The sequence below is a fragment of the Xiphophorus couchianus genome, chromosome 12 (assembly GCF_001444195.1).
Source record: "Xiphophorus couchianus chromosome 12, X_couchianus-1.0, whole genome shotgun sequence".
NCBI classification, from domain to species: Eukaryota; Metazoa; Chordata; class Actinopteri; order Cyprinodontiformes; family Poeciliidae; genus Xiphophorus; species Xiphophorus couchianus.
The window spans coordinates 26,972,491-26,999,862 of NC_040239.1; the positions used below are offsets into that span (position 1 = coordinate 26,972,491).

The window sequence follows — 27,372 nt, forward strand, 5'->3', positions numbered from 1 at the left end:
TCCGCCTCATTTGCTTTTGCGACGCCTCTTTAAGTCTCCATCTGGTTTTATGGTTAGAAAGTCAGGCAGAGAGCCGCTGAAGTTGGAGATGTGATCTCTGCTCATTGTGATCATTGGAAGAGATGGCTTGAACTTCCTCCTCTCTCTGCTTTTTTGTCCTGATGTAAATCCAGGAAACCTATATTTTCTTTTAACTCCTCTCAGGTTTGGGGTTGTAGTTCAGGGATTATTTGAGCTTTGGAGATGCTAATAATCAGCTCCTCCATAGCAGGTTATTTGCAAAAACAACACCTTGCTGCAATATAAACCAAAGACAAAATGGATCTGGTAGTCAATCATAACCTTTGCGTATTTTATTTGTAATTAGCACAGTTTGAGCCGTTAGCATTGCCATTGACTCGGAAATTTCCAAAGGCATTCAATTTTCCAAAATTATTCAACCTCTGTTGGCCAACAGAGGTTGAAAACAGGGCTATTTTGTTGTCCTTTGATGAAACTTGTTACTTAAGCAATAGAAAATAAAAAATGTTTTCCTTTTTATAGTTTATTTTATCTCAGTGCTTCTTCTGGCTTAATTTTTGAACACCTGACTCTTACCTTAGTAAAACCATCCACATCGAAGAGTGTTGTTGTGGACACACTAGCTCTTGTTATGGGGCATTCACTGACCGACTGGATTATTGAGCTTCAACAGGCATTCATTTCTGGACTAATGGTCAGTGTCTCGTTAAGTCACTACTGCTTAACCTCTGGTGCTGGAAAAGCCACAATGTTTGAATTTATAAAATGCTTATTTTGTTAGATATGATTTAGTTTGGTCGCTGAGTCCCAAAAATGAGCAAATTTAGCTGGTTTTCCGATTTGAAAGTAAATCCTGCTCAGTGAGGTGTGACATCATCCCCACAATCCCTGAGAGACAGAGTGGCAGGTTTCCCCTGGATCTCCTCCTCCGTCCAGGCAGGAGGAAAAAGGAGTGATGTGCGCAGGTGTCGGGTACATGACAGGGTGGGCAAAAGGTTAACGTGAATATTGATATTAAAGTGACGTTGCTTCATCATGTCTGTGTGAGCGAGTGAATCGCTCCTCAAAGGTCATCCTTGTTCTCCTCTCTCTCCCCACAGAGCTCCACTCACTCTCTGTCGGGCCGCGGCTACTCGGTAAGTGACATTTTCATGCTTCATAGCTTTACGGCTGAATTACAATCTCCAACGACTCGCTTTATGGCCCCGGCGCTCGACATTTTAATTATGTTAAATAGAGTAATGGAGAAATCATGATATTAGGAACATTAATTCTGGCTGACTGAATGATTAAATTGTGGGAAGGTGTCCTGCACTACCTTGACGAAAAAGGCCCCGCTTTATTGGCATTGATCGGTGCCATTCGCCAGCAGTGCAATTTGGCACCGAGTTTCACATTTTCCTGCCGTAACAGTCAGTGGGGCATCTTAATGTTCATTACGATATAAATCCTGTTTTCCTTAAATAAGGCAAGGTGTGGGATGGCAGCTACATCTAGTCTTTATTCTTCAAAGAAAATTGGATTAGAAGTTTCTAATGATTCATGAAAAACGAGTGCATGTGATGGGTTTTCTTATAAAACACGGTGCTGAAGGATTGCCTTTTTGTTTTGGTTTGTCTTCCTGGTCACAGTCAAATGTTTCAGATCACCGGAACTGTTTTAATATCAAACATAACCTGAGTAAATAAAACTGTAATAGTTTTCCATTCGAAAGCTAATTTTCTTTTAAGAATTAAACAACAACTATCCAACCCGACCTGGTCCTCTAACCTAAGATCTCATCCTGGGCATTAGCAAGAGTAACACAGTTCATAATACAGCATCTCTATCAGATTTATGTCCTGACTTGCAAAATGTGTTTTGGGGTGGTTTTTTGGCCATTTAGAGGTAGACTTGCTAGTTCTTGACTAGGTCTTTAAACCCTTTTGTTTTTTGTTTTTGAGGGACATGTTAGTGACCTGCTACCTGAAGTGAGCTTTAACTGAACGTCACAAACCGATTGCTCTGTCTTCTCCTTTAAGATTTTCTGGGTGACAGCAGAACTTGTCCAGGTTCTGAAACAGCAACGCAGCCCCAGCATTGGCTTTGGCCCTGGAACTCTCCAGGAAATGCCATTTGCCCTGTCTCTTACTTATTGTTGAATCATCAACAGTGACTTTGACTCAGACGAGTGAGGCATGCATTGCTTTCATTTTCTCGCTTGCTAGATAAGTTGGAAATGCACTCCTGGAGTAATTCTGGTAGACCAGCCACTCTCAAGGTTCATCACTATTCTACGTTTAGTTCCCTTTGCAGATATTTTGTTTCATTAGATTTTGTCATCTAATGAAAGGCCAGTGCCTCCCATTTTTGCTTCTTCAGGCACCTGTCTACCCATATCTTATGTTTGCTTGTTTGTTTTTGGACAGGCTGTACAGAAATGTCAGTTTCCTCCCTGGGGGACTAATAAAGGTATTCTATTCTATTCTATTCTGAATCTCTTTAAATAGAAGAATGACTTGGTTTTTAACTTCACGTTGCTGAACAGATGCTGTTAAAGTACTTTTTTTTATTCTACTTGTATGGAAGCGATCAGGCCCAGTCGGGAACTTGGATTTTCTCCTCTGTCTAATCATATTTTGACAGGACCAGGTTGGTTGGTATAGCATAGAATTTGGATTTACTTTTCCTTTACACGAGGAAATTGTCACTTGAAAACATCTTGTATTTACTCAGGCTATCTTTGTTGATTTGATGATCTGAACAATTTAATATAACAACAAATTTGTAAATGGGCAAATGTTTTAGAGTTCATTTCTATAGTTAACCTAAAAAAAGGAGTTACTTTGTTTTTATTGTTTGTAAAATCTTTCCGCCTTCCTATTTTTATCCCATTTAAGCATTTGTTTTCCTCCCCCTTTGCATTGACGAAGTAAAGCGCTTTCCTCCGCTCCACTGTTTGTTGCCACGATGTGTCAAGTCTCAGAATAATGAAGACAGCGCTTGTCCTTTATGTCCTTTGCTAAAAAGGGAACTCATAAGAGGTACTTTATTTAAGACATGCTCCTTATTTGCAAATGAGCGGCATATGGTGCGGGTTATTGTCGCTCGGAAGCAATCACCCAAACAAACAAAGCAGCTATAAATGGTTTGTCATCCTTAATCTGCCTCAAAGGGCTACTGTTAAAGCGCCGAACAAAGCAAACTTCAAAAAACATTGATCTCTGTGGAATTCGGGGGGGGAGGGAGTTTTTTTTTCTTTCTTTCTTTCTTTCTTTCTTTTTTTTATGTTGTTTTAATAGAACATGTCACATTCCTGCTCCCCGGCATCAGCACACTCACAGAAGGATGAAAACAAACAAGACCTCCAAAAAAAAAGCTGGCAGAGCCCTTTGGCTCGAGCTGTCAGTTTAAGTCGGAAGGGAACGGGGCCTTCTCTTTATCTGAAAGGCGAAGGGGAGGGATTCGGAGTGAGAGAGGTGCAGCATGGCTCGGAGGTAGTGGTGTGGGAGGAGGGAGTGGGTGGGGGGCGATTGTGCAAGCAAAGCAAAGTCTAGTAACGAGGCCAGGAAGTTTCATGTTGTCTGGCTCCCCCTCGCCGGCTATCTGATGGTGCTATCTGCAGTGTTTGTAGCCTCCAGGCACCTCCTGGGTACTGAGCTCTGACACTCAATCTGCTCGGCTGCAGGGTCCGCTTGATTTCTGGGGGCTGCTTATCTGCAAGTGCTCCGGGCTTTACAGTACGATGGTTTTGAAGGAGGGCTCAGGGTGCTGGGTCAGAGGAGCTACGGGGAACTGCAGGGCAAAGGCTGAAAGGCTGTAGGAGGAGGAGGAGAGTGAAGAGGAAAAACACGGGTAGGAGAGAGAACAGAATGTTAGAAAAGAATCAAGAATTCTGTCCGTCTAAGACAGACCCGCAGTAGCATTGATAAGTAATCTTATAAGTGACTATTTAAATTGATTAAGATCTAATGATTTACCTCCCCGCAGATAAAAACTAATCAGTCGCGTGTGTGGAGATTGTTTAACTGACCTGAACCAGTAAGAGAAGATTAAATATGTCTAATATGACGGAACATTTCAGTTCAAGTTTGACAATCTGACAAAAAATTTCATGATTTTCTTTATTTTTTTACACAATTTCTCTTTATTAAAATATAACTATAAGAGAAAAAAATCATCATGTTTTGACAGCATAAGACAGATGATCAGTGAAAACGAATTAAGCACTTCTGCCTTTTCCCAGTTCTCCCAGTACTAACAAAAATATGCCACTCAGTCAGAAGCAGCCAATCAGAGCCAGGAAGAGGGTCTTAGTGCTATCAGTCACTCTCATGTGCAAGCTGCTCTCACCTTCCCTCTTGTTCTCTGCTGTGTTCACCACAACATAGCCTGTTGCAAATGCTAAGGCTAGTTAGCATAGTCAGTGATGATGGTGGGTAAGCGGTTTTCCTGGAGCGGTGAGTTGTCTCTCTGCCATTAGCACATGTAGCAGCACATACACAAGGTTGATTAACCTTCCTCCTGGCTCTGATTGGTTGTTTTTGACCAGGAGCTGTACATTTCTTCAGATGGCAATAGTAGCACTGGAGGAGGTCATAGATTATCTGTCTCATATTATATTGTTATGACATGGTGATTGTTTTAGCAGTTAGGGTAAAAACATATTTTTGTTAAACTTATATACTGCAGCTTTACAGTTGAAGAAAGTTTCTGTTGCCTCAAACAGTTCCCCCCCCCCTCCCCAACTCAAAAATGCTGTTTTATTTTAAAAGATTCTAAATATTAATTTCACATAAAGTGCACTCTTGCGGTATAATAAGTTTGAAATTCAATAATCATTACACGGTGCAAATTTATCAGTGATCTTTTTAATTTCTACATTAATTGTTTTATAATCCCTATACTAGTAGGGGTAGTTATAGCAGCAGTATTATTTATTTTTTTCTTATTATTTTAGTCCTCTCTCACCACGCTTCTGCTAGATTATATTTGTCAGGCAGTAATTACAGTTCGGGCACACAGTGCACCCAGCATTCAAACAATCTCTGGCATTTGTTTTTGTTGGGTTTGGGCCCAGAATGTTCTAGATTCAGAACACACCATAATTCCAACACCATAATGTCATAATGGACCATTCAAAACGACGCCACCCCCACCCGAAAAAAAAAAAGTACCTCTTAACCATTTCCATTATGTCTGTTGCCTTGGTTATTTATTTTCAAATAAGTTAGAGGATAATAAAATATTTGAAGCAATGCCATTATATAGAGTTAGATGCTCTGACATGTTGAAGATGTTTTGACAGGAGTGTTGTTAGTAGGTAGAAATTATCTTAATTTCCATAACTGGCAATGGGAAAATATGTTTCCATGTATACATTTACAAGATTAAGAAATTGCCTTTTGGAATAGATCACTTTTATATTCAGTGGTTCCTCTGTATGAACTAAATACTAATACTAAAATACATCATGGTAATTGATAAAATCAGTTTTAGTTTAATCCTTACCACTTAAAAAAAGTATTTGCTAGCTGAAGGGAATGGAGAAAAATTAACATTGCAGTAACAAGGCTTTGAATGTCTCTTACAGGCCACCGTACAGTCTCTCTGCTTGGCAGCTACAATCTAATTTCAGTTTGGGCGACTGTGGCTCTTTGGTAGAGTAGTCGTCTTGCGATCGGAAGGTTGTAGGTTCGATTCCAGCTTCCTCCTGCCACATGTCGATGTGCCTCTGGGCAAGGCACTTAACCCCAAATTGCCTACCGATCTGCGTATCGGTGTATAAATGTGTGCGTGTTTGTGAGTGCGACTGGGTGAATGTGACTCTAGTGTAAAGCGCTTTGAGTGGTCAAAAATGACTGGAAAAGCGCTATATAAGTTCAGTCCATTTACCATTTTTACCATTTGTTCATGCTTCCCCGTTACTCTGCCTTGCCGGGCTTCGATGTTTCAGTCAGTCTGAGGCTACCATGTCAGGTTGAGTTTGTTTTGGTAACGCTAACCACTTTGTGCTAATCTGCAGCATAAGATGCTAAAGACAAGTTTAAAATCTAAATTTTTTTAATTTAGTCTATTTTCCTAAATGATAATATAAACCTGTTTTCTAGCAACTGCTCTCTCTCTCACTCACACATAGCATAATTTTTATTCTCTGCTTGTATCATGAATAATTAATGACCGCTCTAATTTTTATTTCTTGCCTTATGGTTTTACAAGGGAAGTTGGAATTGAATAGAACGAATATCGGCAAGTCAATCAAAAACCACAGGTGGGCAATTGGCGGATCTAATAAATATCTCATAATTTAAGATGCAATGTCAGCTTTGGATCTTTTCTGTCACAGTAAAAGCAACTTTTCTCAATAGTAATGTATGAACTATATCAGGTTGTTATAACGTGGCATTTGTGCTTCTGTGGCATCACTAGACTTTCGGTGACATTTAGCTAAGTGACTGAAGAGGGACGAGAATTAGAACTAATCTTTGGAGCACCGAGTGACAACAGATAAGCTACGCTTCGACTTATCCTTACTGTCTCAATCACTGTGGAGAACTGGATAGGGAATTGTTTCCCAAACCAATTCTCTCAGGGCTTTGGGTGGCTTCATTATAACCTTAGCAGTCGGGAACTACGTATGTGGGCATTATTTCCTTTGCTTAGCACCTGCTTGTTGTTCAAGAAGAGATGTGCAAGGGTTCCAGGCAATTTATCATACTCTCTGGGGCTTCAAGATTAAGAACCCCAACATCTCCCTCTGCACCCGGTAGATAGGTGCTGCAGGAGATGCAGAAAATGTCACAAAATCTCTTTACAACGATCTGGCCATCCTGTTTCTTCCTGTGGGCTGGGCAGATTGTACCTCGCGTGTTGAAGGAGGGGAGAGGGGGGGGGCAGATGGGTTTGGTGGGGTGGCATTTCAGCTGAGCTTAAAAGACAACACACCACTCCTTCCCTTCAGATGAAGTGATTAAGCTCAAGTCTCCAACCCCCAATCTTTTGAAACCACCCAAGGCCAAGAAGCGGCTCTTGTTTTCACGCACGATAAAAGCACAGAGCTTTGTCTGTGACAGTATATTCTGACTAGTCTGTTTTGGGAAGGTTTATCTCCATGGTGTCAGGGAGTAAAAACCTTAGCTGGAGTGCTTTTGGTTGAGCACGGAAGCTCAGGCTCTCAGACGCCCCTTCAGCTTGTCATAATCACGTTTAACGCTAAATGAGTCTACTCTCTAAACAGAGCTACGTATCTCAGAGTCATGTGTGCATCCTTTAACAGTTTTGTTTAGATAGATTTGGATTCTACGACCCCTCTTTGTTGAGGAGAAAAAGACACTTAGCTCCCTGCCAGATGAGGTTTTTTCTAAAGATCTCAATCAAATACTGGATTATGTCAATTATAATTATCTAATAAAACTTTCACGCTGCATTGCACAAAGCAACAGTAATTCATTGGATTAATTGTTGCATCCAGTGAATGTAAGGCGATTGAATACAAATTATATTTTGCACAATATAATTTTTGTAGCGATAATTTGCTGTGTTGCTAGTTTCTTTTTGAGCAGTCACTGGTGTTTAACTTTCTCATTTTTCTTTGTGTTAGAAATAGAGAGACAGAAGTTGTGTTTTTATTGACCATATGATTGCAAAATTTGACATTTCGAAAAGAAATTCGCTTAATGGAAACTCAACAGTATCGGAAAAATTGCAGTGTTTCCACTGCGCTAGAATGAGGCAGTTTTTTGATTAAGATTAGCTTGAACTGAGATGGAAGTACTTTTTTGAGCATTTCACGAGTCACATAATCAACAACTGGATGTTACCAGTGGCACAAACCATGAAGGAGAAGATGGCAGGAAGTAGTTGGATATTTTTTAATGACTTATCGCGTGAACAAACCTATTCATGTGTGATTTATATTGCCGTTCCTATTTAATGGACGGCATTAAAGCTGTGCCTTTTCTATATTAGCAGAATGCTGACATTGTTTTGCTCACATCTGTAATGGCGACGCAGTTACTGAATAAGGCTGGTGAACAGAATCCGACAATTTTCATCTTGATGAACTTGTTAAGAACTCTGTGAACACAGTGAACACAGTGAACACAGCGTATGGAAGCTCTTCTGGTCAGGTGTGGAAGTTGTTACTGCAGGACAAATTCTATAAGCACATAGAAATAAGAAGGAATTTACTTGCAAGAGACTGAGAGAGAGCAGTACTTCCAACAAATAACGAGAAGGCTCAATGTGGTACAGCAACGTTTCTTTATTTTATCCTTTTGAGCTTTCAACTTGTGCTTGTTAGGAAGCATATTGGATTTGGAAACCTCAGAGCCAAGACAAGGATTGTCATTTTCTAAGGAATTAGTACATAGACCACTGTTCTGTTTCAGTTTTGCTAGCTATGCTAATCCTGCTAAAAGCAGATTAAAATGTCAACTCTGTGATAATTTTTTCATATATTTGTAAAACTCTGTTTTTCTATAACTGTTCTCTCAGACATGATGTTGCCTCTGCTCCCAACATAAATATTTAAGAGTCGCTCGCTGCAGAAAGGCAAAAAAAACCCCAAAATCAAATGGAGAATGACAGTTGGCCACAAAACTCTTATCGGTGCATCGCTGCTCGGCTGCTCTTTTTTCCCCGCATGCCTCTTCCAGTTTTTTCTCACTCTGCTTAATTTCCAGAGACATGCAGGTGTCTCTATACCACTGACTTTTCACAGGGTGAAAATTAGAGATGGAAACCAGGAGCCCAGCAGGACTCTGCTGGGGCCCCGACTTTGTCCTGGCCTTTGGGTGAGGCACTCCTTGTCAGAGGCCTCTCTAAGAGGGCTGTCCGCTGTAAAAGAAGAAGAAAAAAGAAACCCTATTTGTTTATCCCTCTGTGCGGTCGGACTTCAGTTCCTGGATCTCGCTGCTTTTCGCACACCAGGGACCTGAACTGTTGCCGGTAGCAACAGATAAAAATTGCTGTTAACCACAGCAGGTCCCATAACACATCAATCAACGGGTCTGCAGATAAAGGCTGCAGGCTTCTGGGGCCCTGGGTGAATGGCGCGGATGAAAATCCTTTCCCAGTGGCTGAGCACACAGCTCAGATGATAAAGGCCTGCTATCATTCAGAGCTGTGAGAGGAAACTTCATCCTAAGCTGTGCAGCTCAGGTTTTGTTCTAATGGGGATGCATTAAAACAGAACCAAGCATAAATGGGACTCCAGGAGAAGCCATTTGAATAAAAAGGCGACTCTTAAAGCGGTGATGACCCGTCCTCAGAATAACGACTCTAACATACTTTGCTCGTTCTTAATGAACTCCTAATTGCTTTTTACCAGTTGGTTTTGCTTTAAATACTACTTAAAGGCTGAGACGTTCAGCTGCTAGGGGATCCGTATGCTTAAGCTTTTATGTTGTTATGAAGGAATTCAAAATCAGCGCCTGGAAATTACTTAATGCAAGAGTTTTTGAAAGACCTTATGGGTGGAACAAAATCACAAGTTATTAGAGATACCACTCCCAAAAATGTGTGTGTATATATATAATATTTTTGCATTGTATGGTGAGAAATCTAGTTCAAGTAAAGATAGAAAAATTAAATGGTAATCAAAGTGATAGCTTTGTAAAAGATTTACATAGTGAACATTTTAGAATATAGTAAATCCATTTTGGCGTAAGTAAGTCTGTCATGGTGGACCACGCCGCCTGCTGGTACCAAATGATAACTCAATTTTGCCAAAATCAACATATCTGCTCTGATCCTTTGATGTTCACTTAAAAGCTATCAAATGATGTGTTGCCCTTTAGCCTGAACAAAAACAACAACAAAAAAAAGATTATACATTTTCCCAAAACCTTAATTTGTCTTGTGAAGCTAACGTTGTGCCGGATGTAACTCTCCTCTCTTACGCTCCTGTGGAGCACTACATCCTGTTGGCCAAAGCGTCTGTTCATACAAATGGTTTCTTGAAGGTGACTTCCATGGATTATACTAATTCTACTGCCCTGAAATCTAATTCATGATGATAGCTTGTGTTCCTGGTAAGAAAGAAGAGCAATAATGACCTTTCCTCATATTAAATCCGGTTAATGTATTCCCACATGAAGCTCCCTGCTATCACCCATGTTAAAGTTAGTCGAAATGAAATGCGGGCTCTCATGGGTAAAAGCATTACTTTTATCCCCACAAGCCCAGCCTTGATTATCATGATTCTTAGTTTGTCCTGGATGCGCTCTCCCCTAACTCACATTTGCCCCACTTTAAACAAATAGGCCTATAATGTAACAATCAAAGCGTGCTCCAAGGATTTGTTTACCGCAGGCCCCTCTCACCATTAAGTTTCACGGACACCGTAGACAAATAAAGTGGTAATTCCACTTTATCATATGTTACATATACCACAATCAAGCGGCAATTACATGCTCCTTCCATTTGTAAGAGCTCCCAGTGCTGACATGGATGTTTTAATGAGGGCTGTAATGAACGCTCAGGGTGTTTGGCAAGTCTCTGAGATGATGCCGAGGCTTTTATGGCTTCCCATTATAACGTACAATTTGCATCAGCAAATTACAATGCTCCATATCATTATCCTGCACTGAGGCCCGATCATAAATTAGAGCTCCAATTACAAACATCTATCTGAGAAGCAGGAATGAATGCAGTGGCAGCCCACCATTTGCAGACAGACGGGATTGAAAGCCTCCTGTGGACTGTGGGATGACATTTCCGTAGAGGTGTGATATTACCATAAACCATCCTTGTAGGGAAGGAGCAGACCTTGCTGCTGTTTTGTTTTGTTTTTGTCTCTGCCGTTCCACACGACATGTTTCACGTCAATAAAAGTTTTTTGGACTTTAATTGCTGTCCACGAACAAACAGTTCACGCTGATTTCAGAGGCAGATTGTTTCACACTTCTCATTCAAACATATGTAAACCGGCCCACTGAGCTGTGAAGAGAGGGGAAGCCCTGTCTGTTGTTCTTCTGTTCGTAACGAGCTGGGCCTCCATCCTGTCCACTCTGCTTCTGCTTCAGTGTGACCCGTCTGGACGGTGAACAGGGTAAATGACCCCATCTCTTAAGACCGCGGGAGAGTTAATCAAACTTCAGTTAGTTTGACTGGAAAGTCTGGTTTGTTTGGGGAGGTGTGAACGTGCAATCGAACTCTAATTCTGACCAAAAAAACGAACTCTGGTCCACCTTAAAACCTAGGTCTTGGTTCAGTAGAAGTGAACTCCTGTGCATGCATATGTGAATGACAAGTGAACTGGAGATTGCTCCAAAAGCAGGAAGCGGATTATAACATAGGGCATTCTGGGTAAACACAACTAAAACAGAGGAGCAAATCTAACACTAGTGGGTGCTAAAATCCAGTATCACTCCATCTTTGTTTACATTTTGTGAAGAAGGAAGTTGCACTCCGTGTCTTCTTCAGAGGTTTGTGTCCTTTCCTTCAGTAGTTCTATGTGCAGCGCCACCACAGGCAAGGAGGTGAACAGGTTTATTAAAGGGTTTGATTCATTTGATAGAGAGCAGTGTGAAAGCAAACCGCACCGGCTGAAAATGTAACAAATGTTGCAATTTTGGTTCCCAAACAAATGTACAGGTAAAAACACACCCAGCTACAAAATTTTCCTGATTTAAAGAGGCACTGCAATCTTTTTGATATCTCCTAAGAAACTCAGAGTAAACCAGTGACAATCGTAATTAAAAACCCTCCCCTACCAAAACTCTTAAATCTTTTTGTTTTTTTATTACGATCATACACACCGCTCTCCTTTTTTAATATAGAGACCCACCGTTCTCCCAGGCACAAACTGTAGCTGCAGATGAAACGAGCAGCAGTGTGTCTGTGATGACTGTGTTGCCTGTAATCTGCGACCTGTGACCAAATCTTGCATGGAGAGGTAGAACAAAAGGCACACGCCAACAGATCGCTGCTAGCAACAGGCAAAAACCCACCTCTACAGATGAGACAAAAGGCCCGCGGGCTTGCTGCGAGCCCACAAGAGCTCCGCAACCCTGCACAAATATAGCCTGAAATTAGGAATAGCCGAAGGCAGGCCCATTTCTACAGCAGAGTTAACATGTTGCTTTTGCTTTGTCTCTGCACATTTCTAGCATGGGGTTGTAGCAGGACAAAAAAAAATATTGAGGAGATTTGTTGTTTTTGCTCAAGTATAAAGGAAAACCAGGTTTATTTTTTACCCATTTTCGTTCTCCAGTTGTATTCACACCCCTTAGAGCAATCTGTAGGCTCATTTTAAAGGTGTGGTAATGTGCATGTTTTGAGGGGTTTTTGCATTTGCACCTCGTAGCAGTTATTACAGCTACTGCTGCTGCTCCTTTAGCGCTGCTATAAATCAAGTTTGGGTGGCGTAGGTACCCCCTACTTCCCCAACTCTGCCTGTGCGAGCAACATTTGTGAAACCTTTACAGTAAAAGAAGTTCTACTAAGTAGGTCATGTTCTGCCACTCTCCCTCTAATCACTCAACGAAAAAGAACATGTTTTTTTTTTTTCCTTCCCCGCCCCCCTCCGCCCGCCATCGGAGCCCCTCAGCCTCGCTCTTGGGATTTTTAGGAGCAACACACATTCATTTGATTTTCCTGGCATGTGTTTTCTCCTTCTTCTCTCCCCGCACAACCCTCGTTAGTTTGCTTTCCTCGTTTCTGACGATACACGAGCAACACCTACCCTGCTCCAGCTCACAAACGTACCACTTCCCCTCCTCTCGGTCCTCCTCCTTCCCCCTCACACCCTCCCGCAACTCTTTCTCGCTCACGCCGTCTCTCCGTCTCTCTCTGTGGAGAAGGTGTCTGACAGCAACAGCAGGCAAAGTATAAGATTACAGGAGAAGCAGGGGCAATTATACCTCCAGCCGATGCTGGTGTGTTTATGAGGAGAGTAACTGTTAATGACAGTGTTGTGGTTTCTCTAGAGTCCAGAACACAGCTTAAGCATGCCTCCTGGTTCTGTTAGCCATGGCAGACATTCTGATTTTTGTTCTGTTTTTCCTCTCTCGAGCTCTGCCTGTTCTCGACACCAAGTAGACCTCATTATTAAGCTAGGTAACCTTTTGCTGCTGACTGATTAGAGATGAAGAGCATTTTTTTATTTTTGTTGTTGTTGTTTTTCTGTGCAAACACTTGTCCTAAAAAGAAAAAAAAAACATGCAGGTGTTAGCAACTGGATATCCATCAGCAGAGCTTCGGCCACTTTTACCACTTCCCTCCTACGAGCTTTCACACACAGCAGACAGATTGTGAAGATTGGAGCGCAGTTCATGTTTAGATAAAGGAGCTGAAGCATAATTGCCCCATAGGTTTCCAGTGTCCAACAGACAGTTTCCGTATGAAGTGCTCCTTGGAGACATTAAGCTAATTTTTAAACACATAATGTTTGATACTGTTGGTTATGCTGTCATTTTTTTGTTATTCCCCTAAACACCTTTGTTTGTAAAGATCCTCAACTGTTAAAGTTTTAGCTTTATCTGGTTCAGATTTAACTAGAGGAATGCAATGGTATTGCATTTTAGGCAGTAAAATGCTTATTATTTATATTTATTATTTTATTCCATAATTAAATTATGGAATAAAAGTCTTTAGTTGTCAACGAGAAGTATGTAGAATGTGGGATTTTTAAAAATCCGATTAATTGAATAATAATAATCACAATCGTTTACTATAATAATTGTTAATTACAACCCTAAAATACTTTGAATGTTGTGGTTTCACAATGTCTAAGGGGTGTGAATACTTTTGCGAGGCACTGCCTTTTCCTAGTAAAGGACAAATCTTTAGCCTAAAAGTTATATGTGCCAATCGTCACCTTGCTAAACACAATAGCTACAGTTCAGAAAGAGTGCATTAACATGACAGCCACCCTCAAGTCTTTTACCCCTGACCAGCCGCGCTCAGAGCCCGTGCTCCGCCACCCCAGCGTGTGCTCGGCCTTGGCCCCCGTTCACGCTGGGGCACATGAGAGATTAACTGGGCTGGCTTACTCACTCAGCAGGTTCCGCGACTCCCCTCCACTCATCCTGGCCCAATCTGTCAGCTAACCTCCTGCTCCGTCGAGCCAAGGCAGCAGGGCATCTCAAGCCCGACCCGCCTTCATTACGCCTGCCAGATGGGCTGAGAATTAGATTCGAACACCCACTATGGAGAGGGAGTGGAGAGAGATTGAAGAGGGAGGGAGGTGGTGGAGGAAAGAGGTGTAGGGTGGGGTGGGGGGGAGCGCTTAAGAGAGAGAGAGAAAGATGCAGGGGGAAGAAAGTAATGTTTTTTTGTTTTCATTTATGTTGCAAGTTATTACATTTTAATGTCACACCCCTGGGATCTGGCAGCATTAAATGCCTGTTCTTGAATAATCGACACTAACTGCAAGCAAATGCTGGGGAGAAATGAAATTAGTGAGCACAGCAATTTGGCATAGTGATTATCAGCTCCTCGGAGGCACTTCCTGGTGATTTAAGAATGCTAACATTTAAGCAAGTCAGATCTCATTACTCTTCAAGGTTAAATCGAGCTGTGGCGTAGGGGAGGCAGATGCCTGATTGGAAGCAGTGATTCGCCGTCTCTGTGTCTCTCTTCATTTCTCTTTGTTCGTGCTAATGTTTCTCACTTCGGTGGCAAGACGGTGCAAGCAGAAAAGAGGGCCGTGCGAAATCTGTCAGACCCCAATGACACCTTTTGCCATCTCTTAATTAGATCAGGAATCCTCGCTCTCGAAGGCGTAATTCATCCTTTACTGGAGATCATCGCTTGTTCAATGCCTTGTCGAGGCCTCGGTATTGTTCTTGATGTTAGTCCGCTGCAAAGGCAAAGATCATTGAAAATGAATTAACCAGAGAATTTACTCTGCTTTGATGGCAGATAATCTTGGTGGTGCTTTGCAGGCAGGTTTTGACCACACCACAGCGCTGGGAGATTATGGTTAAGTCCAATATGAGATACGTTTCAAAAGCCATGCATCAAAAGCGTTTATGAAGCTTTACTGGATCTCAGTACTGCATTTGACATAGTTGGTCATAACATACCGACAATTTTCCATAGACTGTAAAATTGCTCAGGAATGTTTGTTACTGTGCTAAACTGGTTCAGATCTTAGTTGACAGTCAAGGACAACTTTGTGCCATTTGCCAGTTTTACGTCTAAGACTACATCTGGTGTTCCACAAGGTTCCATTCTCAGGGCATAGCTTTTTTCTATAATATGCCCCCCTGTAACTCAGACTATGAAGTATTACTTTACCATAAATATACTGATTACAAACAGCTTTATATTTCTATGTCACAACATAACAGTAACATAATTAGCTACTGTTTTTCACTGAGCTGTATGGCATTAGTCAGTGCGGTTTGGTACCTTACTTTTTTCTGTGTCCAGTCTATACAACGACCCATAACACCCATTCCTGGCCCCCCTTCAGATGTAGGATCATAGGACAATAAGATATGGTTAGCATGGAGCTACTGGTGTTACACAAGACAGTTTATTAAGAGATAGAATAATGGCAAAGCTTGCAACGAGCACAAGACATACTATTGCAAAACGTTGGTCGTCATGCTAGCTTGACGCCACATTAGCTATTTGGTTATAACCGTATCTTTCCAGTGAGAGTCCATCTGCTAGTGGAAACTTTCTCTTGACCATAATATAGTGTACCAAACCGCAACAACCCATGCTGTACCATGCACTGGAAACAAGTATCAATCAATCAATCAATCAATCAATCAATCAAGTTTATTTATGTAGCACATTTCAGCAAGAAGATGTTTTACATCAAAAAACACAAAGTCATAGTACACAAGTTAATGAAACATTACATTTTGTCAAGTGCCATCGTTATAGATCAAAATGTTAATTAATGTTCATTTATTATGGCTGAAAAGCACCTCTAAATGGGCAAAAGTTTTCATACTTTGAATGGACAAGCAGAGTTTTATCCAGGATCATGAAGGAATGACAGATGTAAATGTTTTTGGTTCCAAAAAAATGTTATGTAATGTGTCATGATTACTTAAGCACTCAATAAAACTAAAACCCAAAATACATACAAGTTTTGATGCTTTAGAGATCAACTCTCTAAAACATTTGATTTTCAGAAAATGATTGCCTCTTCAAATCAAGTCCAAATGAATTACTATTTACTGCACATTTCCTCTTATTGTGTTAGATTTTTTTTATCAGATCTTAGCTATTTATTTAAAAAAAATTTAATTTAACACATTTTCTATTTGATAACTGCATTTTTCTTTTACTGCTTGAATATATTTGCTGCTGCTGATATAATTTCCTTTGCATCTGTTCCTTTTTATTTTATTTTATTTGCATTACCTTGGGTGTCAGTGGCACTATACAAATACACTTGCCATACAAATCCACTTTGAATTCATCTGCTACTCAACTCTTTAATGAACAAAGTAATCTAAGGAGTCTTTTATCCATACCAGGAGGGAAAACGTTTATTACCTTCCAGATTGTGCGACAAATATGCTTTTATGCTGTATTTCTAAGCCGTTCTTGGGAGCCAGCGACATTTTTCAAAGCAATTTCGGTTCTGGCACCTCCTGGTCCGGTGTTTACCTCAAGCCAGCCGTACAAATCTGTTCTCCACACACACTTGATCCAATTAGGTGACACCAGACAATGACCGACTCCTCAAACAAGCCCAGCTACAGCACCAGGGGCCCAGAACAATACGGAAGTGTTTTTCTCTTCCATTACGTTGCGTCAGATCCTTTTAAATGTGTTTACCTGTTGCCGATGTGTCAGCCCGTGTTTTCCAAAAGCGGGTCTCGGCTAGCTGGGAGGAAGAGAACTTGACGATGTGACTAATACAGGTGCACTTTTCACCTCCCACCGCCCTGATACAACTTTAGGGGACAGATGGGTTGGACTGTTGTTCTCAATTTCTGCACGCCAATGAAGTCAAAACACTTTTTCCACTACAGTGATGAGATTTATTTACAGCACTAACAAAGCCACCTTTGGGAATATGTCTATTTGTTTTTCCAAGCTGTTGTTTTCTTTCACGGGAGGGGAAATCATTGCAAGTCAAATGTAATCATTCCACCGCTTGGTTATGCGCCGTCTCGAATAATAATAGTATTAGTTCGGTCCCTGGTACCGCATACATCAGGCTTGTAATTTTAATTTCTGAGACACAAGTGACGGGGCTGATCATAACCAATCATGGATGTCACTTTTTTTTTGTTTTGTTTTTTTCTTCCATAACAGCTTTATTCTTGGGTGCGTTCTAAAAAAAAAAAAAAATTTGGCTGCCTGAATTTATTATCATGTGCAATCCATGTTGTAAACAAACATGGTAAACTGCAGTGTGGGAATGTTTTTCCTTCTACTTACATGGTATTTGCGCTGTTCCGCATCTGATCTCCCTACATCACATTTCATCTTTGTTGTGGCCAGAAGGATTTCTGGATTATAGCTGGTTTACCCCAGGAATGAGGGAAAGGCCTCTAAATCGTACCTAGACATTTCCACATAAAACATTCATACTTAAGTATGATTAGAGGAGATTAAGGTGGGTTTGTTTTGTGTTTGAGGCGGTCCCTTGACAATTTGGGAATGGATTGAACAGCTTTCGCTTTCACAGCCTTCTTAATGCCAAGCCAGAGTTTTCACCCAGATTTACTCTGTTATTTACATTGCAGTTCTGCTCTCAAGAAGCAAGGTAGTGGTTGTAGAGCTAAAAGTAATTACACCTCTTGAACTTTTCCACCCTGTAACATGACAACCAAAAACTTAAAATTTATTCTGTGGGATTTTTTTTTAACATGTAATAGAGAAACACAAGTAAATATTCTGGAATTATTTTGTTCTCACTTTGCACAGATTAAAATGTGAATTTTGTTCATATGTATTATTGCAAAATAACTCACGCTCAGTCAAATCTCACAACAATGTTGAGTCTTGCAACACATTCTCAAATGGATTTAGGTCTGGACTTTGACAGGGCCATTGCAACACATAATTATACTTCAATTCTAATCATTTACCTCCATTGCGGTTCCAGTCTCAGTGTTTAGTGTGTGTGACTAATATTTGGTTTTTTAACAGATTCCCCCCACCTGAGCCGTGGATGACTCCAGCTCCCCTTGAGTCATCACTAGCACCTCCTTTTGAAGGACAGATGATGGACATAAAAAAAAAACGTCAAATAAAATGCAAAAGAACAAAAGAAACAAATAAAACTTAGATGAACTTGGCCGCCAAAGTTTTAATCAATGCAAATTTAGCACAATCTAAATTTCATTAGAAGATTTACAGCCATGGAAAGAAAATGAATATGACATGTTTGAAATTGAACCCACAACTCTCAGATTTCAAGATAAGTACCCTTCCCACCAAGTCTCAGTGGCGTGTGAAGAATTTCACATAGAGAAGTTTCTGTTGTAACTCAAAAGCATTTGAAGGACAAGAAACATGATGAGGGATACGCAATTCCAAGGCTTGTAAGCTAACTTTATATTAATAAAGAAAAAACCTGAATGTGTGTGTGCGTGGAGTTCACAGAGTGTTCAGTATTTTGGGCATTGGGTCCAACCCCGAGCGCTCTCTCTTCAAATAGCGAACTGTTCTCCCAGATAGCGATGTGAATCCATCTCTCCGTCTCAGCCGTTCTGCTGCCATGTATCCCATTTCCATATCATCTCCGCATCATGTATATGAGACGGTGCCCTCCCATGTGCTAGATGATGCCATCCCCAGATAGATTCGTTCAAACATAATGATAAAAGATGAGTTTGGACAGAGCTACTTATTTGACAATCATTGAAGTGCCACTGTGATGGATGGCAAGGAGAACTTCCACTCCTCTCTCCTCCCACCCCATAACTGTGGCTGCGATCCCCGATACCTCCTTCTTTATTTCCCCTGCCTGAGCTCAAGGTCTTGTCTCAATTTGAAAGAGAAATTTCAAATTGAATTAAAATTGCTCACTCACCCAAAGCAGGGGCCTATGCGCCTTAAAAATCACATAAATATTCCGACAGCCCCCTCCTCACGCTACCGCACCCCCGCTTTTATGGTCACCTGGTAATGTAAATTATTCATGCCAGGGGGCCCACAGCATCACTTTATTACATTAAAGTGCCTGTGACACAACTGATAGCACCACCAAAGGCGTCACGTGTTAGCTATGCTAACATATTTGGTAAGGTGAGTTCAAGGAAAAACATCAGAGATAGAAAATCTGACTATATGAAAGATATTTTAAGGAGAAATCCACACAGCTTCAGCTTGCTAGTCTTCACAATGAATCCTTCACTGAAGGAATGATTTTATGTCTTGGGGATGGCAATACGAACTGGGAACTGCAGGGTCACTGTTTGAAACAGATTAAAAGAATCTGTTGCTGTTATTAGTGCTACATAAGAGAGATTAATCTTAGACATTAGTTATGTATAAGATTAATGCACATTGATCATGCACATATAATCCAAACCTTTCTAAAACCAGCCCCTTCCATAAAGGAGGTGACGACTGTGGTTCAGTGGTAAAGCAGTTTGAGTAGTCAATATGATTGAAAAGACGCTACACAATTTCACTTTATTTATCATTTACCAACACAAAGAGGTTAAAGGACGAAACAGAGCAGCTTTGGCATTCAACCTTCTTCGTAACAACTAAAATGACCTCTGGATTGCTTTGCGTCTTTGCCAAATTCGTAAAATGTCCCCAAGGTGGGTATGAAAGAATGCTGATGGCTTCATTTCAAGACATGTATGAAACATCCAAAACTGCCAAGGTGTAAAAAATTAAGAAAAGTAGAAAATGTCGTCCACTTTTTAATGAATTCCTACATGATTCCTCTGAGGTCCTTTTTAAGTAACTCACTAGCTGTGTTTGCATTACAAACGTGAGCAAAACTTTGACAGTGTATCGCTAATGTAGAAAGAAAACACAAGTTCGAAATTGCGGCGTTTCCATTAAATAATAAATCCAATTAAAATCACAAGTGAGTGAACTTGGTCACGCATTAAGTTAAGAAATTACATGTGGTGCCATCATTCTCCAACTACTTCCTGTTGTCTTCTTCCTCGTGGTTTACTCCAGTGGCAACATTCGGTTGTTGATCATGTGACATGTGTGATGCAAGAAAGTGTCTCCATTGTAGTTTTGTGAAATACACCAATTTCAAAACTATTTTTCTTAATCAAAAGATGAATCTAATTTAATTGATTTAAGCAATTTTCAAAATGTCAAATTGCGCACTCATACGGTCAATGGAAATGCATCTACTGATAATCAAATAAGCTAAATTTGAATCTTCTTTTCTTGTAGTTCTTGTAATCTTGGAGTTACTGCGTCCTTGTAGCACGTAGGTAAGGTGTGTTTACTAGTTGGAAATTATGTCCTTTTTGTGAAAAATCTTCTAATTCTTGTCACCAGTGATTTTTCTTACTGCGCCTCTAACCCATTGTAATGTCTCGCTCAAGTTTCACTGTCCACATTAGACTCCATTTTAAGACTCAAGCTTTTTGATCACTTCAGCAGGGAGATTATCTTTCTGCTCCTGAAAGAATGCTTCTCAGTAGCAGTCAGGCCATTACTTTGCATCCATACTGGGCGCTATTTATTGGAACCAGGAAATCTAATCTCTGAGCTCAGTTGTAAGTGCAAAGAATCACTTTGATCACGATATTGAATGAAAAGCAGCAGTTTAGCCTCGTGGAAGAACATACCCACAGTGAATACCTCTGATGTAGTATAATGTCGGCCCAGAGGGACAGGACATCATTCAGCAATAGCTTTTATACAAAGGTTTAAAAACGACTAAGAATGATTTGATTGATTGGGATTTTCAAGCTGTCACATCTTTTATCACTACTACATATGTACCCAGCAGATTTAGACACACACACACACAAAAAAATCAAACTTTTCACAAATTGCATTTTCTGAACTTGCAATGAGCCACTGCAAGCTGGCGGTGTTGGTGTGCAAAGTAAACAAGAACAGAAAGAGAGAAGACGAGAGAGGGAGAAAAGAAAAAAAAAAGGTTGAATAGGGTATGAAAGTGTTTCCACTGACAGTTTGTGTTAAACCGGTCTCAGATATGCTCTTTGTGAAGCTTTTCTCGCCTTTTCAGAAACCACCCGCGCGTCTGTAAAGGTGCTGGGCGAGATGAGCGCAACTGATACTGTGGTTCCCACACGCTTTGCCGTCTGAAATTTCACAACTGATAGTGGTTACTGACAGGGAAGGCTTGATAAAATCTCACCTGATTAGAGAGAGAGAGAAAAAAAAAGAGCCAGAGAGGCAGTGAAAAAGAGTTGAGGTATCGGTGAGTAAAAACGAGATGAAATGGCAGGCTTCGCTGGGTCTCTGAGGTTGCGTTTAGGTTTCAGTTGACACACCTCTGGCTGGGCCAACATGCACCGCCATCTCTACAAGCCAGTGGGTTGAGTCAAGACAGTCAGAAGAAAAACCACACAGACATTGCTTTATCTTGTGATTGCAAATTTGCAAAGAGTGAGTTGTGAAGGTCGGTTACCAGGTTTCTCTTTCAGAAGTTGGATTTTTAAAAGAAACAGCATAAGCACCTGCTGATTATTATGTTTCGTTGTGATGCGTTTCATTTTTTGGCTTTCATTGTTTATGGTTTCTACTTGAAACTACCGACAAGTCAAATTCTCCACATGGTTTCGTAATTGCGACTCACTTTCCCCAGCCCAAACTAGGCCTGACAAGTGGGACGCCTCCAAGGAGCCGAAAGATGAGCTTATCCCCACGTAGGCAGAAGATCTGACCCCAAAATAGCTAACCTTCCCGGCTCCTGGGAGCTGTTAAACCGAAAATGAACTGCTAAGAGAGATAACATCGCAGCCAGGCAGCGACTTTTTTTTCTCTCTCTTTTTTTTTCTTTTTTTTTATTGTTGAGAAACAGAAGAAGGAAGGAAGGCTTCAAGATGGCATCATCCTGTTTGCTCTTTTTCTGACTAACTCCACCGTGATTATTCTCTTCCTATCTGATTATCTCAGATTCTATGCGCCCTGTGTTGTTGCCATTCAAGATCAAAAAGAAAGGAATTCGCCGGGCTCATCAGCATAGGTGCGAACGTGTGGCAGCGAGCGCTCTCTGAAAAACACATTTTCTACCTAAAATTTACTCTTTTTTCCCCGAGATGATTGAATCTTTCAAAGTTCAGTAAATAGACATATGTCAGACAGAGTCCACCCTCTCCCCTCCTACCCATCCACCTCTCTTCTTCCGTTAGACATTCTTGCTAGCAGAGTTACCATAGGCCCTCATTACAGTGACAGCTCCGTCACAACCTATTACACTGACTGGAAGCCTGTGTGCCTTGTAACTGGAACCAAATATTGGTTTTGCAGATAAATTTAGGGGTTAAAAAAAGAGAAAAAAATTACATTAATGACGAGAAAAGTAAACAGGAGGCTTGTCGACAGGATGGGGGTGGTCCCTCCCACGGGGAAAGGAACCTCAGGGGTGTAAAAATAGCAACGGCATCACCCAATACGGCTCCCACCACCTACCCAGAAAATCTCTACCCCTTCTCAGAGAAAGCTGCTAAGGCACGCGATAGCTCCAGTAAGACAGCAGAAGATTTCATTTGCCCCTCTGCAAAGATCCCAATCCAAAAGTACGCCGCCTTTGGGGTAATGTTAGGTCTTTTTATAAGTTACAAAGATGTAATTAGACAAATTAGCTCAGCAGACACTCAGGGTTGTGTTTTTTTTAATAGCGGCATGTTGCCTAGCTTGGTAATTAGCAGGCAGCCTCTTGCTACAAAAATCACACGCTGCTCCCGAGGCCTTGCATTTGTAACCTGACAACCAGTTTCTGCACAGTAATGAAGGCTTATGCATCCCACAGGCTCCATTTGTCTCAGTTGCAGCCAGGTTTGATGTAGGAATTCACACAGAGCCACTGTGCAAAATCTCTTGTTTATTCCCCGCGTGTCGTTTCCTCGCAGCTTAAAACACGTTGGTCCTGTTTTTTTTTCCCACCGCGGCGACGTATTCAGATCAGGCCGACGTGTTTTTATTTTTTTGGGGGGGGGTTTGGGTTTTTTTGCCTGATAGGCAGAGACTTTCATTCGAGCCAATCACCTTTATGGCTCAATTCATCAGGGCCACAGCCGACGTGTCCTGTTGGGTCTCCTGGCACCCGAGGAGCCGATCAGCCATTTCCACACCGGACTTTCCGCTCTCCCACTTTTAATGACTTTGCCAATGGTGTTTTTGACTAAGCGTCTGTTTTTTATTAACTCCGAATAAATTCCTCATCTGCATGACACTAGACATTCTCTGTGAATTGGATGGAGTGGGCCGAATGCCAGATCGTAAAAAAAAAAAAAAACAAAACAAAAAAAGGCCCGGCGAAATGCAGATTAACTGGGAATGGAATTGATTTGCCTATTTACTCTGTGCGACCACATTCAATTTGTGTCTGTTTATCGCAAATATGCCTTAGTTGCGAGCTTTTCACACTTACAATGGGTTTTCATATGCGGGCGGAAATTGATTTTTCTCTCCGTTTACTCTTCGTTTGTATCCAGTCGCACAATGAGAGGCGACTCTTTATCTGAAAAGACATCACATGTAAGGTGCTTTGACTGGGAGCACATAGTAACTCACTTCATTCACCAGCATTTCTCTACTCTTAGCTAGTATTATTCAAAGCATGTTAAGGCCTTCTGTTTCATAAGTTAATATGGTTGTAAACCATCAGCATGTACAGTACTGTCCAAACGCTTGATTGTTTTCACATTTTTTCACATTGCATTCACAGATTTAATGTACTTTGTTGGGGTTTTATTGATAAACCAACAGAAATAGTGCTTAATTGTAAAATGGAAAGAGAAGTAGAGCATAGTTTTCAATTCTATTTACTAAATTAAATTCCAAAAAGTGTGGTGGACAATTGTAGTCAACCTCTTAACTTAAATGTCTGCGAACACTTTCAGCAGTCAACTAAATCGAATGAATACATTATATTGGTGGAGTCCAGATGTGTGATTTGGTATCAGTATTAATCCATCTGACTAAGCAATAGTCTAACCCTTTTAGTTGTTGCTAAACATTTTTTCTGTAGCAACAACAGAGAAACAGACTTCAAGAAACCATTTTTGATATTGCTGCAAATAACTTTAATTCACAGTAAGTCAGACATTAACCCATTAAATATACAGCCAGAGCTAAATGAGTGAAATGTTTGTGTTTTAGAGTGTCCTAGTCAAAATCCAGACCTAAAACTTAACTGAAAATCTTTTGCAAGGATGAAAATTGATGTTTGCAAACCATCAATTCTGAGTGAACTTCTGTGTCTAGATTGGAAAAGCTAGTAGAACGTACCTGAAAAAGTATTGACTGAATTCAAACATGTTCACTTTTCCTACTTTTCTTTGGGAAAAAATCATAATTTCCTTTACACATAAAAATCAAGCAATATGTTGTTCTATCACATAAAATCCCAATAAAACAGATTGTATTTTGTTATTTTAACAAAATCTGAAAAAATCTCAAGGAACATGAATCATTTTTTATTTTAAGTATATATTTATCCTTCTTTGCTGGCGACTGGTGTGCCGCTGTCATACACCCTGACATCAGTATACATTTTCCTCTCAAACATAGTCTTATTTGTAAGCAGAATCTGGCACAACGTCCTGCATTCACCCACACGGCAAGTGTACAGTTGGAGTGTGTTGTGAGAGAATACCAGCACACATAACACATGAGCTTTGTGGTACAAAAAGATAAGGCTGGAGCTATCAGTATGACAGGGAGCACAGGACTGGAGGACAAGAGAGTGCAGCCTTAAGGCCAAAAGACTGGGCTGAGAGTAATGAGCGCCAGCTCTCACCAAGGCTGCAGGGGCAGCTGCCAGAGCAAGACAGGGTGAAGAGCAACAACAGCCTTGGAAAGCAGAATGGCTGCCTCCAAGTGGTAGCTCACTAAAATTTGGAAAGGATAGGAATGAATGATAAGGAGCACATCTTTAGTCAGCTTCATTTTCAATCAGCTGGGATCCTAGGGAGCTGTGCTGCTAGGGGTTGGCATTTATCATATCGGTTATTATTTATCATGATACAGTTCTTAAAATAAGAATTTTGATTTATTGTTGTCGAGGTAAATGCCAATTAATGCTGTCTAAATTCCCCCCAGCCCCTCAAGCTGTCCATATTGTCGGGATTGTTAGCTTTATTAGTCTCTTGTACTGTTTGATCAATGGGAGTAACAATAAATTTGATAATACGATTAAATGCAGTTACTGTTTGCAGTTTAGTGATACAAATCGCTCTTCTTTATGTTTGTCAACAGCGTTATCGGTGTTTGTGAGGCTACGATTGCCGTCATGCTGTCGCCGCCATACAATCACAGAAAAAATACGCAACAGTTCTTATCATCACCTTTATGAGCGTCACAATATTTCCTCAAAATATTGTGATAAAACCTTAAGTCCATATCGCCCCGCCCTGCTGCCCTCAGCTGCTCCCTAAGCTGTGGTTCATCTCATTCCGACTCTTGCTGTTCCACCTCCTAACTAAAACTGTGAACCCGCGTGCCTTCAAAGCATCAGCAGGTTACATTCCCGCTGCAAACATGTTAGCATTTTGCTCCAAGCACTCCTGTAAATATGCACATATTTGTTTTACCTCAGGAGTATTTGGCAAATTAAGGCTAAACTGCGTGACAGCTTTTATTCCTCTTGTAAGCCTTTCAGTACCGGTTAGGAGTAAATACTTTATTTGAAAACCGCATTCCAGTAAAATTACTTCAAATATATATGAAGTAGCTTTCGTGTGTTTTACGTAATAGTGCAATATTTGAGAAATGCACGAAGACTGGAGGCTTTGGGGAACAATAATCAGATCTAACCAGGGGGAAGGGTCAGGTGACATCTGAAAAGGAAGTGACTTTTAAGTCACTGGGGGCCCCAGGAAGCTCCTCAGAGGCCACGGTTTGAGTTGAAAAATACTTTTAATTTGAGCGCCACTGTTTCTCAGGTGTGGATTGTGACCCATCAATTCTTTATTACATCTTTAGCTGCCTCTAATGGAATTTGCAGGTCTGTTTCACTCTCTCTTGCTCTATCATGTCATCCACACACACACACACGGCGGTGGTTTTCTGTGACGGGGCCTGCCTGTGGCACAGGCATGTTGGATCATTTGATTCCAGCTAATAACCAGCACCAGCCCAGAGAAAGGCATAAATGAGTTGTGGCCTCCCTCGGCTCTTCGCGCCGCCTTTCTGATGTCGGAGACGGCTGGAAGGTTTCAGTCGGTGACTCATTCTGTCACAACGGTCTGTGTGTCTTCTAGAGGAAGCTTTATAAGCTGTATTTTGTGGGGAAAAAAATCAAAGTTTTTATCTGTAGTATCGTAAGCACTGACTCCTAAATGAAAGTATTATCGCTTTGTCTTAAACTTGGTTATAGTTTTACTTGGTTATTTGTTGCATTTTGTTGTTCTGCCTCTGTTATCCAGTTTTTTCTTTGGTGAGTCATTTGTAGTGCAGAAGATGTCACGGGACGAAGATTTGTTATCGCACACCAGAGTACAGTCTGCATCCTACACAAACAGCAACACCCGTAGATTCACTGATATGACAGCAAAACCTGCTCCTTCCTTTACACTTTCACACACAAATACATGTTCTCAGGTAAAACGAGACAACTTCCTTTTTGACACATTTTAGTGCTTTGCGGTTTGATTAATGAGAAAAAAGGAAGTGGTAATGAACTGTGAACATGCTGTTTCCTTTCATTTAGAGACCAAGCATCAGCTCACTCAGCTCATTCTTTAACTCTCCCCCACTAAGACTTTAATGCTCCGTTCCTACAACGCTCCCAATTACCTCTGGCAGCTCTGCTGTCCTCTCTATATATTCAGTGTCACAACGGCCATTTGCTCCAGTTTTTGTTGCACATCGATCACAGATGGGTTCTTGGTCCACAGGAAGTTGTCATATTTCGAAAGTTCGTGATATTTTTGTTGTTATTTTTAATGCATGACTGACTGAAGACTGACATGTCTGCTGGTTAGCGTAGCGCTGTATGGATGTGTGTGGCAGATGAATGTATGTGGCTCTAGTATAAAGTGCTTTGATTGGTCAGTATGACTAGAAAAGCGCACAGGAAGTACCAACAAGTAGGCCTGTTGCAAAGAAGCAATAAATCGATTCATCGCGGAATAAATGATAGAGAGCTCAATAATTTACACCTGCATGATTTATTGTTTTATTTTCCTCTCTGAGTGGTCAGTTTGTTGCTTTGGTCTCAACTAACTCCTATTCTAGGAGAAACAACCTTTTTGCTCATTTATTTTTGAGATATTTAAAATGTCTCCCGGTGTTAAATGTTCATTAGAATTTAAAGTTTAT

General features: G+C 40.9%; 1 protein-coding gene and 1 long non-coding RNA gene across 10 annotated transcripts in view; one reads left to right on the top strand and one right to left on the bottom strand.

The window, feature by feature from the left end:
* fbrsl1 (fibrosin-like 1) overlaps positions 1-27,372 on the top strand; it is a 353,758-nt gene that overhangs the window by 155,718 nt on the left and 170,668 nt on the right. For all 9 annotated transcript variants that reach the window (XM_028033124.1, XM_028033119.1, XM_028033125.1 and 6 more), the window contains exon 4: positions 1,122-1,157. In XM_028033124.1, coding sequence (XP_027888925.1) covers positions 1,122-1,157 — 36 coding nt within the window. The remainder of the gene's footprint in view (positions 1-1,121; positions 1,158-27,372) is intronic.
* Positions 3,268-14,142, bottom strand: LOC114154246 (uncharacterized). The gene is made up of 2 exons (XR_003597534.1): positions 14,002-14,142; positions 3,268-3,817 (listed from the first exon to the last, which is right to left on the bottom strand). It is a non-coding gene; the product is annotated as an uncharacterized LOC114154246 (long non-coding RNA).